This window comes from Ambystoma mexicanum, chromosome 9, assembly GCF_040938575.1.
Source record: "Ambystoma mexicanum isolate Mex_15411 chromosome 9, UKY_AmexF1_1, whole genome shotgun sequence".
NCBI classification, from domain to species: Eukaryota; Metazoa; Chordata; class Amphibia; order Caudata; family Ambystomatidae; genus Ambystoma; species Ambystoma mexicanum.
Window position 1 is genome coordinate 580,135,750 of NC_090931.1, and position 16,366 is coordinate 580,152,115.

The 16,366-nt window shown below is 47.5% G+C and overlaps 1 protein-coding gene across 2 annotated transcripts in view; it reads right to left on the reverse strand.

Moving 5' to 3' along the window:
* ULK2 (unc-51 like autophagy activating kinase 2) overlaps nucleotides 1-16,366 on the reverse strand; it is an 801,072-nt gene that overhangs the window by 56,788 nt on the left and 727,918 nt on the right. For both annotated transcript variants that reach the window (XM_069615186.1, XM_069615185.1), the window contains 4 exons: nucleotides 10,735-10,943; nucleotides 10,082-10,260; nucleotides 7,839-7,957; nucleotides 259-416 (listed from right to left, as the gene is read on the reverse strand). In XM_069615186.1, the coding sequence (XP_069471287.1) occupies nucleotides 259-416; nucleotides 7,839-7,957; nucleotides 10,082-10,260; nucleotides 10,735-10,943 (665 nt within the window). The remainder of the gene's footprint in view (nucleotides 1-258; nucleotides 417-7,838; nucleotides 7,958-10,081; nucleotides 10,261-10,734; nucleotides 10,944-16,366) is intronic.

Consider the following 16,366-nt stretch of genomic DNA (forward strand, 5'->3'; position numbering starts at 1 on the left):
TGGCATTACATAAGGGAACCCTCTGAGATAAGGAAGAACACATCTTGTGGATCCGACAATTGATTACTTTTAATAAACAATGTTTGAGCCAGAAAAATACTCTAAGCTAACCTACACCAACACAATTTGAATAGTTTAGCGCCCCCAGTCACCTCTGATGCAGACACGAAGGCCAAACTCAAAAAGTTAATCAGCAAGCCAACTGTGAATAAATCTATGACAATCTAAACACTTGCTGGAATGTTAAGCCGTGCTTACCATCTCCACAGCACAGCTGTAGATTAGTTTCTCTGCAGTAACGTTGTTAATCTCATCCACAAACCGCTGCTTGTCCGAGAAGAAGCGGTTCAGCTTCTCTGTTAATTTCTTGCACATGCTGATGCAGAATTTGTATTGTTCATTCATGCTTTTGATCACTGAGGGAATAGAAACGTCAGTAATTGTAGCATAAACTGACAAAGGAGAAACACCAACGCTTATTGTACCTGTCAATCAAACATGCAGCTCTGCCAGCTTTAACAAGCAACAGATCGGGATGGGTACATGTTGTCTTCTAAAATAATTATGAAATCACCTTGACAAATATAACGTACTATCAAAACCAAGGCTAAATGAAGCAGAATAAAATGCAACTTGAGAAGTTTTTTTCAACAGCTTTAAAGAATCAGACCAAGTTGTCACCATTTATTTTTTAATATAGGTGATTTGAGATACACTTGCTGGAATGTTAAGGATACTCTCCTGACAACTCATCTCATCACCCTTCCACTACATGTACTATTCTAAGACGCACTGTACAACACCTCTGCCATTAGAATGTAGCTATCCCCCACAATAACAAGATTCAGTCTAGCTTCATACATGTCTTCTCACCTACTCTCCTCCCCGACTATCTCTCAACACCCATCCAAATGCCTGCTCGACGTGTGTGACTGGCAGGGAGCTGGCCACCCATACCTTTCTTCTTATTAGCTAAATGTACAGATGCATGCTACAGCCCTCTGAAGAATTCCCCACACCTGGACTTCTGTCCCCAAGGGTGTTCAACCAACAGCGCATTGAGATCATACCAAAAGTTAAAGGCGTTATACACATGACAATTACATTACATTTGAGATATGTAAGCTTAACTGTCTTTAGGCCCACAATTGCCCAGGGCTACAGCTCAATAACTTATCATGATGTTTCTTGCTGAAATATCGTAGTCGAATAGCTAATAAGGTTTTTGGGCTTTCCTGCTTGTGTAGGGCCCATCACAGAGTGGAAGATCACCATTCCGGAGTTTAGGAGCTAGGGTGAAGATGCAGCCATCTATTTGGTTATTATATCTGGCTACTTGAGAGTGATCAGGCTTTAATAGGTTGGCAGATAGGCATCGCTAGACACATGGAAGGGGATCCTTGCTCTGATTGGGAGGAGCCAGTGTGGCCTACATAAAGTAGGGTCAAATTGTTATTTAAGTCATGCATCAGTGGTCTGAACTTTGTGGTAGTGGCAGAGTTGATATTCACGCACCTCTGGATCAAGTGCATAATGTGCTTGCCTAAACCCTGTGGCAAGGAGGTTTGTGGAGATATATTGGAGGGTCCTTCAAGTTGGGTGGTCGTAATTCGAAGATGAGGAATGTATACTGAAGTAGAGACGTGCAAATGGGCTACTGGAGCTGGGTGTGGAGGGGGAGGGAGGTTGGCGACCCAGGCGCGAGAAGGGAATAGTTTCTTACCTGTAACTCCTTTTCTCCAGCATTGGTATCTTTCATGGATTCACATGCTTAGAATATTCCCCGTCGTCAGGCTGGGAATCCCCGGTACATTATATAGACCCTTTCCCGTAGGAAAACTTTTTCGACGCTTATGCGTCCTATCCACCTCGTTTTGTATCATGCGTGCCCGCACCGTCAGGACGTCATGATATAAATACAGGACCCACCCCCGCGCTCCCTCAGATTTCGGCCCCCAAAGTAGTGGGGGAACCGGTTTGCATGTTCAGGGGAGGCAGGAGGGCGCATGTGAATCCATGAAAGATACCAATGCTGGAGAAAAGGAGTTACAGGTAAGAAACTATTCCCTTCTCCAGCATTGGATCTTTCATGGATTCACATGCTTAGAATAGATTACATAGAAGTACCACCCCCAAAGAGGAGGCGTGCATGCAAACCCATATACTTTCTTCGCAAAGCCCGTTCCCTATGATCATGTATACATCAGTAATCGTTAACATAGGAAAACGAACCACATACAGTCATAAATTCCACAGGATGCAACCCCTCAGCCGGGGCTTACCTTATTTGAATAGGTGTCGAAGCACCGCCTGTCCCATCCGGGTATCTTCGGCATGTTGCTGCGACAGGCAGTAATGGCGGGTAAAGGTGTGTGTAGCCCCCCAGGTAGCCGCCATGCAGATGTCCCCCAGAGGGACTCCGGCCCACAGTGCCGTCGACGATGCCGCTGCTCTAGTTGAATGAGCTCTTGGCCGTCGTAGAAGAGGCTTCCCTGCCCTGGAATGGCAGTACGAAATGGTAGATGACACCCATCTTGACAGTCCCTGCTTTGAAATGGCTTTTCCTCTAGCACCCAAACCATAGGCCACGAACAGCTGTCTCGTTTCTCTGAACGGTTGCGTACGATGAAGATAAAACTTGAGAGCCCTTTTTACATCCAATGTGTGTAACGTGCGCTCCGCTCCCGAGCATGGCTCCGGAAAAAACGTAGGCAACACAATAGAGGAGTGTTTATGGAACACTGAAGGAGCTTTCGGTATGAACTGTGGGTTAGTGGCTAGGACTACCTTGTTCTTGAAAAATCGTAAGTATGGTGGGTCTACCATTAGAGCCTGAACTTCTGAAATACGTCGGGCTGAAGTGATGGCCACCAGGAAGGCCAATTTCCACGACAAAAACTTTAGAGACGATGATGACATTGGCTCAAAAGGAGGCTTCATAAGAGACGTTAAGACCAGATTGAGGCTCCACTCCGGAGGAAATTTCTTCTCTGGAGGGAAACTCCGAAAGAGGCCTTTAAGGAAGTGCTTAATCAGGCGGTCGCTGAACAATGGTGCCGAATGCCGTTGACGAGTAAACCTGGAATGGCGGCCAGGTGTACTTTTATTGACGATACCGATAGGCCCTTTTGAGCTAAGAACAGCAAGTATGGAAGGAGCTGTTCCGGCTTAATCGATTGCGGAGCCAAACCTGGTTGATCCTCACACCACTGACAGAAACTTCTCCATTTGTACGCGTATGAGGCGTTTGTGGAAGGTGCTCTTGCCGCTTGCAGGATACGCCGACAGTCCTCCGGAATCGTTAGCCGACCGAATTCGGCGAAGTCAGGAGCCAGGCCGTCAACTTGAGGCTGTCCGGGTCGTGATGCCAAACGACACCCTCCTGTCGAGACAGAAGGTCGGGGGTCTTCTGGAATCTCATCGGTTCCGCCACCGCTAAGTGTAGCAGGTCTGAAAACCACACCTGTCTGGCCCAGTACGGGGCCACCAGAATTACCCGACATGGGTACCTGAGGATCCATTGCAACGTCCTCCGGACAAGGGGAAATGGAGGGAATGCATACAGGAATTTGTTCGTCCATGGGAAGGAGAACGCATCCCCCAGTGAGCCCTGCTGAGGCCATCTGCTTGCGTACTGATGGCATTTCCTGTTGTTCTTCGTCGCGAACCAATCTATGGAAGGATGTCCCCATTTCTTGAAAACTTGTTGTAGTTGTTGGTCGTTCAGCACCCATTCGTGAACTTCGTTCATTTCTCTGCTGAGGGCATCGGCTTCCACATTTCTCACGCCTGGCAGGTGGAACGCCAAGATTTGCATGTTGTGTTGCAGGGCCCAATGCCAGATTTTCTGTGCCTCCGTCGATAGGGACCTGGAACGTGTCCCTCCTTGTTTCCTCAAGTAGAACATCGTAGTGGTGTTGTCCGTCATGACACGCACCACCGAGTCCCTCAGTTGAGGAAGAAAAGATTTTAGAGCCCATCGCACTGCTCTCAGTTCTAGCAGGTTGATATGCAGGGAGGACTCCTGCAACGACCACTGGCCTTGTACCTGTAACGTATCTAGATGAGCTCCCCATCCGCTCAGCGATGCATCCGTCACCACCGTCTTTTGGAACTCCGGTTCCAGTAGAGGCATTCCTTTCGTTAGATGAGCAGACACTCTCCACCAGCAGAGTGCTTGTACTAGTTGTTCGTCGACGACCAGTCTGTCGGACCAGCGACCTTGGCTCTGCGCCCAACGGTCCGCTAGAAATTCCTGGCAAGGCCTCATAAACAGACGGCAGTTGCTTATCAACGGAATGCAGGACGACATGGTCCCTAGCAGGGACATGTATTTGCGCACCGACACCTTGGTACCGCATCTCCATTCCGACGCCTTGCTTTGAAGTCTCTGAATTCTTTCGCTGGATGGTCTCACCAGGCTTGTGTGTGTATGAAACTCCGCTCCTAGAAAGACCAAGGTCCTCGAAGGCTCTACGGAGGACTTGTTGAAATTTATTGCGAAGCCCAGTTCCTGTAAGAGGGACATTGTGGCCCTTAGACTGTTTCGTGTTTGTTCCCTGGACGAACCTCTGACCAGCCAGTCGTCTAGATATGGATAGACATGGTGACCATCCTTCCTTAAATGGGCCGCTATAGGGGCCAAGCACTTGGTGAACGTCCTGGGGGAGGACTTGAGCCCGAACGGGAGGACCTTGAACTGAAAATGCTTTCTCCCGACGACGAACCTTAAATATCTCCTGTGTCGTGGGCGTATTGGGATGTGAAAATAGGCGTCTTGAAGGTCTAGTGACGACAGATAATCCATGGGTTGCACCGACCTGATAACCTCCTGGAGCTTTAGCATTTTGAATTTTAGGCTCTTTAGCCATTTGTTGAGGACCCTCAGGTCGAGAATGGTCCTCCATTTTCCATTTGGCTTCTTGACAACGAAGAACCGGGAATAAACTCCGTGTCCTTCCTGTGCCACAGGAACTCTCTCTACCGCTCCTTTTCGCAACATAAGCGCCGCCTCTTGTCGTAGGATTCGGAGGTGGGGCTGGGTCGAAAATACAGGCGGAAGACGTGGAGGCTTGTCTTTGAATTGTAGCGCATGACCCATGCGAATCGTGTCCAGAACCCATCGATCTGTGGTGATGCATTTGCATTGGTCGAAGTGATGAGTGACTCGGCCCCCGAGGACGTTCCGAAGGCCGTCATTGGTTGCTGGTTTGCTTGTTCTTCGTCGACGAGGGACCCGAGCCTTGCCGCCTGGAAGCTTGATAGTCTCTGCTTCTACGTGCCGACTGGGACGCTCGTCTGAACCCTTGTGAAGAGTACGAGGGCCTGTTAAATCCACGGTCCCTAGAGGCTCCAAAGCGGGAGTTTCCAGAAGCACCCCTAAAGGGGCGAAAAGAGCGAAAGTTTCTACCCGTTTGGAGGGCGCCGAGGGACCTACAGTATCCGTGTCTTCCTTCATCCCCTTCAACGCTTCATCAACCTTTTCTCCAAACAGGTGTTCCCCTTCACATGGCATGTCAAGGACTTTGTACTGGACTTCAGGACGGAAAGTAGTACATTTGAGCCACGCTTGTCGACGAAGTACTACGCCATGGTTGATTTGTTTGAAGCCAGACTCTGCTAGGTCAACTGCAATATTAATTGCGTGGTTCGAAGCCTCTTCGCCATCCCGCACCAGTAACATGGCTGCTTTCCGGTGTTCGTCTGGCAGATGTTCTAGGATAGGGGCTAGTTTGTGCCACATTTCTCTATCGTATCGTGACACGATCGCTAAGGAATTGGCTGCTCTTACCGTCGTCGCGCCGACCGAGAGCACCTTTTTTCCAAAGGCGTCCTGCCTCCTAGCCTCGCTTTCCGGTGGCGTTGAACATTTTTGCTGTACTCTGGCCTTCCTAGCCGCTGCCGCCGACACCACCGAGTCTGACAGAGGTTGTGATGTTAGACATTTTGGAGTGGACTCCGGAGCTTTAAACTTTTTCTCAATCCGCCCCTTTATAGCCGGCTCCGAGAAAGGATGGCGCATCGTCTTGAGACCTTCTTGCCACACGTGGTCCAGAATTGGGATGGCAAATACCGATTTCCTCCTTTGACCCATATGGTCAAAAAGGAAACAGTCTTTCTTCTGCTCCTCAGGAATCAAGCCGAACTCGGAACACGCTTTTCCCATCATTGCATGGAAGGTTCCCACATCATCCGGAGGAGATGGCTGTGTCTGGCTCCTCGTAGACTCTACCTCTACATCCGAATTCCATGTTGGGTCCCTCCACGGTGACAGGGAAATGTCTGACCCTGAGTCACCCAGTATAGAATCGGACTCCGACAACTCACCCTCCTCCTGCGCTCGAGGACGATCTTTTACCGCCTGGGGAGCCGATGGGTTTTTAGTTGTCGAGCGAGCCGCACAAGTTTGCTCGTCGACGGAAGGTACAGAAAAAAGTGACGATGAAGTCCCAGGTTGAGGGATCTGCGTATCCAGACGCTGCAGGAGCTTCTGAAGAGTATTAAGCACATCCAGAGACAAAACTGTCTGGGGGGTCAGCAACGTTGATGATATAGGTACCATACCCCCACTCGCACTCGTCGTCGCGGAAGGCCGTAAGCCCAAATCCGATGGCTGCAGAACCATGCCACCTTCTCCTTCCGCCGAGCAGGCCGTGTCTGGCTGCAGTAAGACTTCAGGGGGGATCGGGTCATAGACCTCTGGCAGCCAAGCCATAGACTGAGTCTCCGTCGACGAAGGAATCCCAACCGCTGCTGCCTGAACGGTAATAGGCATCGTCAATGACACCGAGGTCGACGAGCAAGTAGTCGTCGTCGAGCCCTTAGACTTCGTCGCCGATTTCGATGCCGACTTCCCGGCTGAAGCGTCTCGACTCACGGAAGACCTAGGACGGTCCCCTGAGGAGGATTTTGACAGCGCTTGCCTCTCCGTCTTAGATGATGAGGAGGAGGAGGAGGGCTTTTTATGTGATGAGGAAGACCCAGCATGCTTCCTCTTATGCTTGTCCTCAGCGCGGTTTTCGGCCGGCCGTACCTTTTTCGATGGAGGTTCCGACTTGCTCCTGGAGGCCGTGGAGCCAGCTTCCGAAGCCGGGTAGGCACCCGCTCCGTCATTAAGCCAGTCGACCAGCCTTCTTTTACGGTCCTTAAGTTTTTTTTTGGGAGAAACCCTGGCATATCTCACATGTATCCGCCGTGTGGTGCGGGTGGAGACAGTAGATACAATCCATGTGGGCATCTCCTTCATAAACTTTTTTGAGGCCACATGTCGCACAAGGGCGAAATAACGCTTTTCCAGACATAATTCTCCAGAATTTGAACGTCGCCGAAGCGAAACAGAAAAAAACAACCTAGTTTCCACTAGCAGTAATCACGAGGATCCCACTACTTTGAAAGACGGTTGAAATCTGAGGGAGCGCGGGGGTGGGTCCTGTATTTATATCATGACGTCCTGACGGTGCGGGCACGCATGATACAAAACGAGGTGGATAGGACGCATAAGCGTCGAAAAAGTTTTCCTACGGGAAAGGGTCTATATAATGTACCGGGGATTCCCAGCCTGACGACGGGGAATATTCTAAGCATGTGAATCCATGAAAGATCCAATGCTGGAGAAGAGAAGCTTCCAAACTGGGATACTCAAATCGTAAAGCTGCATTCGGCAGCCTCCTTAGAGGGAGTTTCACAGCCTGGCTTGCTGAAGGAGGAGAGCTCCTAACAATTTGGGAAGGACGGAGACTGCCTGGGCATAAAGGTAACATAGATAATAAGAAAGATGAGGAATAACACAGATGAGGATACAGAGCTTTGAGGGTCAAGCTGGGATAGCCTGCACATACCTTGCTTCACAGCCGAGGATGGATTCATTTTACCGGACTTGATCTGGGATTTGGCAAGCTGCAATGAAGATGCCAAAATCTGAGCTGCCTTCATGTACAATACCAGCTGCTCGACTTGACTATGAAAAAGAATAAAACACGGTTCATTGCAATGATGAAAATATTGCGAGTACCACAAAGTGTATCTTTATTTTTCCTTTAATCTTGAACCTAGAGCAGAAAGCATTATACAATTGCTGCCACAGTTAACATGTGGAATAAGAAGTCTACATAACATTTATTTTCACATTAAGCAGTAGGAGTTCAGCTCTCGTAATACTCATGATACTTTAACTACTATATATAGCCGAGGTCTCCAACCTTTCACTCTCCAGATGTTTTGGACTACAACTACCATCAGCCCAAGCCAGTACAGTCAATGGTGATGGATCGCTGGAGTCATAGTGCAAAACACCTTGAGAGCTGCAGGTTTGAATAGCTTGATTATGTTCATGTTATGAAAGATAATTGAAAAAACATTCACAAATATTGCTGGGTTTCAGTCTCCGGTGTGCCAATGCTATGCATAGACTCCTCTGCCTCTAACCTTAGACCCACAAGAGAGAGCGTGAGAGTCATCTCAGCGATCAGAATTCTTCACTTTGCTTTGCTTTAGCAGTAGTGCAGATGAGAAGCAAACCCTAGCCAAAGCTAGACTGACCGGAGAGACGTGAGAAGCAGAGAAAGCAGGTAGTGAGGCCAAGAAACAAACTACTGGAGCAGAGTGAGGCTGCCAGTGCGAGTCCTGACCTGTTGGCCCAACCAGAGAAGAAGTGAGAAATGTAGAACAGGCGACTATCGGACGTGGGTGAAGAGGGACATTAGGCAGAACTTAAGTGAGAAGGAAAAACACAAGCCAGTCTTTATTTTACATCCAATGTGGTGAAACAGCATATGCAGGTGGAACACAATGCCATGCAATTACTGAAAGATGTAGCTTTTCTTCATAAACTGCACTGACTGCTGCAAAGGTTAAAGCATGCACGGGAATATATGACCAATGCAGCGAAACCTCTGATCCAATAAATTCCTGGGCCATTTGTAACACACCTATGAAGGTATTTAGGACCATGCAAGGAGATTTGAACTCATGTGGCCCGTTCTCCTCCTTTGGTCATGCTGTTCTAGCGGGAGGATGGGGTTGGGGGAAGTTGGGGGGGGGGGGGGGGGGGATTTTAAGAGTATATTGCTGCATCATGGAGCTCAACAATGAAAATGGATTATGGATAAACCATAGCACAGAGGTGCTTTCCACCCAATTTATATTGATTTGGTTTGCCTAATGGCAACAGGCTGACATGGTGGCAGCTTCAACACACGTGCTTAAAAAGACAAAAACAAAGAGGGTGATGATACATGCAAGCAACGGGGCATAAAGCTACTGTGGATAACTGTACATATGGAGATCATAGAGTCAACTCCTGTGGAACCATTAGCTGACTGTGGTTATGCCACTCTGGTCAAAAGCATACTTCAATTGTGCAGTTTCCAAGGCACATTTACGGATTCGGCCGAAATGACCGTATCCAATTTACTTGCCCCACCAAAAGACCTAAAATACATACCACCAAAAGTTCGAACTACAAAAAGTTCGAACCTTTTGTGGTATGTATGTTTTGGTGGGGTAGGTGTAAAAATAAAAAAAAAAAAATAAAATAAAAAAAACAACAGGCTGCTCTATGGTGAGTGGTGGTCACCCCTGCAGCTGACCCGAAAAAAAAAAGCTGTGGGTGGTGTCCCTTGCGACACCCTGCTACTTTACAGTATGGTGAGCGGGGATTGAGGGGGGGGTGGGGGGGAACACCCCCGCAGCTGCCAGACAAAAAAACAAAAACAAAATAATAAGATTAAAAAAGAAAAAGGGCCCTGCGGCGCCAGTTCCCTATCATGGAAGTGAAAGGGAACCAGCATCGCAGGGACACTGCGCTTCGAGGTGAAAGGTAAGTAGGGGGTGAGGTGTATTGGGGGTGTGGCCAGGGGTTAGGTTTTGGGGTTGTTTTACAACGAATGTCCGCATGAGAAATGTACGAACATTTATTTGTATTGTACATTTCTCATGCGGTAATTTCCGTCGCTGACCTTTCCGCCACGGTAAAAGAACAACAATTCAAATCTACTGCTGCTTTGATGGGCCTTACGTGCACCTTGGGCCTCTTGCATGCCTGCTGCCTGCCCCTGATCTCACTCTCTGGGTCCAGACTTACCCCCATTCTTTGCTAAGCTGACTGATTTGATCCACAACAACGCTCTCCTGAATCTGATAGAGTGACACTGCTGAAGCGCACATGTCTGGATTTGCTCCTCGCGCCGCGGTTAGGTCCAGGACGCACTCTGTGAAGGCCAGCATCAGATTCAGGTGCCGTAGGGTGTCGGTATGCTCTCTCTGGGGAACAATAGGAAAAAGGAGCAAAGGCTGTTACAATAGAGAGGAAAACCATTAACCATGCAACTTGCAGCAGCAAGTTTTTGCGTCATTAAAGGGCCAATCATTCTTTTTTTCTAAACCGGATGCATTTTGAATAAGTATGCCACGTGGATCGGAAATGATACATCTGGTTGCAATGTTTTAAATGAAGACCATTTTGAGGATGGAACTTGACAACATGCAGCCTTTCAGAGCCCTTTAACTTTGTCACCCACATACCGGACAGAGGAACTGGGCCCCAATTGATAGACCATGCCCCTCAGATGGAAATTACTCTCCAACTAGTGGCTTTATCATTTTTATCTCACTAATCCAGCTCAAAGTATGTGGTGCCACAGCTTTCTTCTTGGCATAAAATCAGCATGTCAAAAACAATTTTGTTGGTCAAATATTGAGGTTTTGGGTGTCTCGATGAAAGACCTCGAGTCTTACCTCCATCAGTGTTTCCTCTGGTAACTCGGGGGCTTCGAAAGTGATGAAATCCTCCAGGCTGGGGGGGGACGTCCCATACGACATGTAGCGTGAGCATGGTGCTGCCTCTGCTGTCGTGGGTGAGGACCCCAGGTATGTGCCTGGAGGGGAACCAATGTGCACCCGCCCACTGGTGGAGCACAGCGAGCCACCTGAGCTGTTTGAACCAACTGGAAAGAAACATGATATATGTGTGTGGCACAGGCTTTGGGTTGCACAAGTCTCTTTACCAAATTACTTCACAGCAGTCATTCTTAAAACAAATACCACACTATACTACTTTTAAGACGAGAGGCCACATTGACAAAACAAATCATCCTAAGATATGGAGGCATCTACAAGCGAGCAATGCTGAGCAATCACATTTTATAAACTTTCAACAAGCAAAATGAACCTACAGCTCCTTATATAATAGTATTTTACGCTGTTGTTCATGCCTTGATGTGGCCATGTTAATCCCAGGTAGTTTAAAGGTAGAAAGGAGATTGGGAAACTGGCTGTCGTGGCACGCACGATAACCACTAGTGACATCCCAATCCCAGGTAGTTTAAAGGTAGAAAGGAGATTGGGAAACTGGCTGTCGTGGCACGCACGATAACCACTAGTGACATCCCATCATAAAATCATCCGAGGCTAGTATAAGTCTTTATGCCAAATCAGGCAAAGTACAATTTTGGTGACCCACTCCTGAAGCTATACTTTCTAGACTCATGGTCAATATGATACCCTAGTGCTGGTGGCACCCCAGGTGGTCATCTAGTATTGACTTGCCATAGCGTCAGTCCTGCCATCGTGTATATACGATGAGCATGTTTCCGTGATAATTACGACCTAAAGGAGAAGAACTCTTCATACCACTAGTGAGTAACTGCAATGCAGATATACATGTAGATGTAGATGTGGATATGCGGGTGTTAGGGCAGAGTCCAATTGTTGGTGTTCCTAACTTGTGAGTTCCCTAAACTATTTACAGGCTTCTTCTGATTTCTTACTTGCGTTTTTGTGCTTAAAAGTACTTATGCGGGAGTTCCACGATACTGCGGCTCGTAGTGGTGTGCTGCTCTGTAGTAGCCTATACAGCTACCAGGGCATGCGTGCTTTTTAAGCATTTCATTTTGGCCCCAAGATGATTCTATGGGGAAAAGGCAGGTGGCAGCTGTATGTTTGTTTTGGCTACACCACGGTTGTAGAACCGTATACCACATTAGTTGCCCAATACCCTTATATGGGTGCCATTGGGGTACTTACGTATTTCTTTTAAGCCCCACCACCGCATATTTCTTTTTGTGGCATTTCATGGCTGTTTTGCGGTCATAGGCCCATCATAAGCCAGCAAAGGCCTCCGCGGTTTGGGTTTAGGCCAATCTAAACTGCCTCAAGGTCAGCCAGACTTCCAAATCCACACATTTGTGGGTATGGTTAAGTGTTTGGAGGTTTGCCGGACTGCTCCTATTTGCCTGCCCACCAAATCTTGAACTCTCATGTCAGGATGCAAGAACACCCCCAATTTTGCACAGGGGAAAAGATGCAAGTTCTGATTCAAATTTAAAACTTGAAAACTAAGAATTTCTTAAAGAATGAGTGTAGTTGGAAGGTTATTGATCTGCCGTAAATACATTTATTAGTACGACCTGTTCAAAGCAGCACTGTTTTCTAGAGCTCAGAGAATAAGGCTTGCAGAAAGTGTGAGGGCTGGCCCTGGTGACCGTTTTGCAGATATCTTCTGAAGGAATATGCCTCTGGAAGACAACTGAGGAATATTTTCTCTATAGTTGCTCATGAAGTCTCTGTGTCAAGGGGTCTTGACTCTCAACTTGTTGGCTCCTAAAATAGTGGAAACCAACCAGAGGGCTCTAGGTGCCTCAGAGGCTGCTGAGCCTGGGGTGGCCCTGTGAAATCTAGCAAAATACGCAGTGGTATTTTTTACTCCTTTGGTTCGCTTGTGGAAGGATTTCAGTGTAACTGATCCTGGTTACAGTTCATCTTTGGTTTCGCTGTTGCCATTCTTGCACACTATATAACGGTGCCCAATAAAAGATGACACTGTCACACCACAATATGCAGCTGTGTACCAGAACGTAAACCAGCCTTGTACACAAATCGGCGTGTCGCAGCTCAGACTCTACTGCATGACGTTCTCTGGGCTACTCCTGTTTTCGAGGGACCTGCATTTATTCCTTGCTTGCCTTGCGTCCCCCTGTCCTTGCTTCTACAGCACTAGCTGTATGTCTTAGCATGCGCCTTTGTGTACAGCGCAGAACTTGCTTCTGCTTTCAATCTTCCAAACCGCATCTCTTCCCTGCTTCAGCTCCCCATGGCTTCAGCCTATTTGCCCTTCTTCCACCTCATTCTCGCTGGCTGCTGTGCCTTCCTCCTGCATCTCCCTACTGCTACACTGTGTGCTGCTTCTTTTTATGCCCATTTGGACACAGAGTCCCTCTTTTGTTTTATATTTTATTTGTTTAGTTTAATATACTACTTTTCAAATTAATTTTCTTTATGCAAAATACAAAATACAAAAAGGTAAGAAAAATAAGGAGTACAGAACAACATAGTACATATAAAAGTTTTCTCAAACATATATAAAATCATCATCATTCTCAATACGGTGTGATGCGTACAACAGAAAAAGAAAGGAGAATTCATTAAGCACAGCTTGTTAGTAATATCGCATCACAATGTGTTAGTTCATAAGAGCAATTAAGTATAAGGACTTCTCTAGATGAGTTGGCCATTTCTTAATTATTCTGGAGTTCTAACGTTGGCAGCACGATGCCAAGATATTGAACTATCGCTATTTGTATCGCGACTCTCGGATGTTAGAATAAAAGGTACCATAGTTGTTCTCTATCCAGATACTGCTGTACAATCAATTTTCTTTGAAAACATTTGCGTCTTACATCATTCAGGGCGGAACAGTCAATTATGAGATGTTGCAAGGTCTCTTTTTGATTAATGTTTAAGCAATAACGACAGAAATTCAACTTTGAAGTGATCTGCTTCCTTCTACACAGTATATCCCTAGTATTCCACTGATTCAATCTGAACCTCAAGAATTTGCTCCGGAAATACTGAGAGGGACATTTTGCAAGATAGTCCGCCATGGTGTCATATTTTTTGGTACCAAAAAAATGTATGTTAAAATCTTTATGGTTAGAGCATTTCACAAGATTCCCAGACCAATCATATTGGAAAATGTTTGCCTTCGCTCGATCTGTTTTGGTTATGAGGAGGTCTATTGTTACGGCAGCATCAGCTGCTGCATTCAAGACATGACTCCGCCACCTGATCAAGAAGGTTTTCTTGGATGTCATTAAATCATGTGCTAATATTTCCAAGATGGTCGTTTTCCTTAAACCCTCCAACATTTTACGAAGAAGTGCGCATTGCTTCCATGTCACCTGGGAATATAGCGATAATAGACCCAGTTCGTATCGTAAAATTGCTGTGCGGGTACTGCAAGGTAGTTGTAAAAATGATTTCCAATACTTGGACTCAATGCGATCCCAAAACTGGCGACCTTGTGGGAGTGAAGCTTCCACTCCATACAAGATGATTGGTGTGACTTTCATTTTGTAAAAACAGAGTGTGCTTTAGCGAGAACTTTCTGAACTTTGCTTGCAGTATTTCTGATTGAGATGAACAAGTTACTTTCTTACCTGGTAACGTTCTTTCGATGGGATGGTCCCACGACGTATTCCATATCTATGACATGTAATCACCACAGCTGTGCTGCTTCGGAAACTTTTTTCGGCGTCTGCGTCCTGCGTCGATGACGTCGACGCGCCGTCGTCGAGGACCTCCTCCGACGTCCGACGTCATCCGATGTGATAAGTAGGACGCACGACGCCCGTAGCCTCAGTTGTAGTTTTTTCCCCCAGAACGTGTGACATTAGTCAACTGCCAGTCAGACACAAAGCCTTGCGGAACGTAAGCTGCAATCGCAAAAGAAATTCTGCAGCGGGGAAGGCAGGGCAGGAGCGATATGGAATACGTCGTCGGACCATCCCATCGAAAGAACGTTACCAGGTAAGAAAGTAACTTGTTCTTCGAGGGGATTGGGTCCTCCGACGTATTCCATATCTATGACAGACTCCCAAAGCAGTACCAGAGCAAGGAGGAGGGAAAGAATTTAGAATCAAAATTTAGATTAGCCAATCAAATAGCAGAGCAAAGGACCGCCTTGCCAAAGGCCAGATCCTGTCCTCGGATGGAATCGAGGGAATAGTGGCGTACAAATGTATGTACTGAAGCCCAGGTGGCTGCATCACAGATGTTGCGAATAGGAACACCCCTCTGCAGGGCAGTAGATGCAGCCATACCCCTGGTAGAATGGGCCCGCAAGCCAGCCGGTGGGTCCTTACCCGCTAAGCGGTAACACTCCGAGATGGCCAAAATAATCCAGCGAGACAAAGTCTGTTTCGTCACAGCTTGCCCCAAACGCTTTCGAGCGTAACCAATAAAGAGTTGATCGTCCACTCTGACCCGAGACATGCGTGAAACATAAAAGCTTAAAGCTCTCCTAGGATCAAACCTATGGAGCCTCTCCTCTTCCTTACCAGGATGCAGAGGAGGATAGAATGCCGGAAGAACAACCTTCTGGGCCAAATGAAATTCCGACACTACCTTCGGAAGAAAAGAAGGACGAACTCTAAGGACAACCCTGTCCTAGTGAAATACAGTGAAGGGTGGCTTAACTGAAAGTGCCTGTAACTCACTCACTCTGCGAGCGGAAGTAACCGCAACTAAAAACACAGTTTTCAGAGTTAACAGCCTCAAAGGGCAAGAATGTAAAGGCTCAAACGGAGCACCCATAAGAAACTTAAGAACAAGGTTTAAATCCCAACCGGGCACCAGGAAAGGTGACGGAGGGAACACATTAGTGAGCCCTTTCAGAAACTGTGAAATCAAAGGGATTTTAAAGTAGGAACACTCTTCAGACGAGAGCTTAAAGATGGACAGCGCCGCCAGGTAACCTTTAACGGTACCCACTTGCAAGCCCCTGTGGGCCAAAGAAAGTAAAAAGGACAGAACCATGGGGATGTCACATGCAAAAGGATCCACATTCTGAACTCTGCACCAGTCGCAGAACTTACGCCAACGGCAACGGTACAGAGACTTTGTTGCTGGCCTTCGGGCCGAAAGCAACACCTCCATCACGTCCTCAGGGAGGTCCCAATCCTTATACCTCAACCTTTCAGAAGCCAAGCGTGAAGGTTGAGGGATCTGACCTCTGGATGGAGAACCTGACCCCCCCTCCCGTGAGAGCAGATCGTCTCGGTAGGGAAGACGACGTGGAGGGCAGATGGATAAGTCGAGAAGGTCCGGGACCACGTCCTCCGAGCCCACGCCGGGGCAATGAGGATCATCTGGGAACCGAACTTCCGTAACCTCCGCAGCACTTGCGGGATGACGGGGACTGGAGGAAACGCGTACAGCAGCGGGAATGACCACTCCACCACGAACGTGTCTCCTAAGGCTCCTTTTGGAGGAAATTCCCGCGAGCAAAACCTTTCGCACTTCCGGTTGACACTGGAGGCGAAGAGATCCACTTGAGGGGTCCCCCAAAGGGCGAAGATCTCCAGGAGAATCT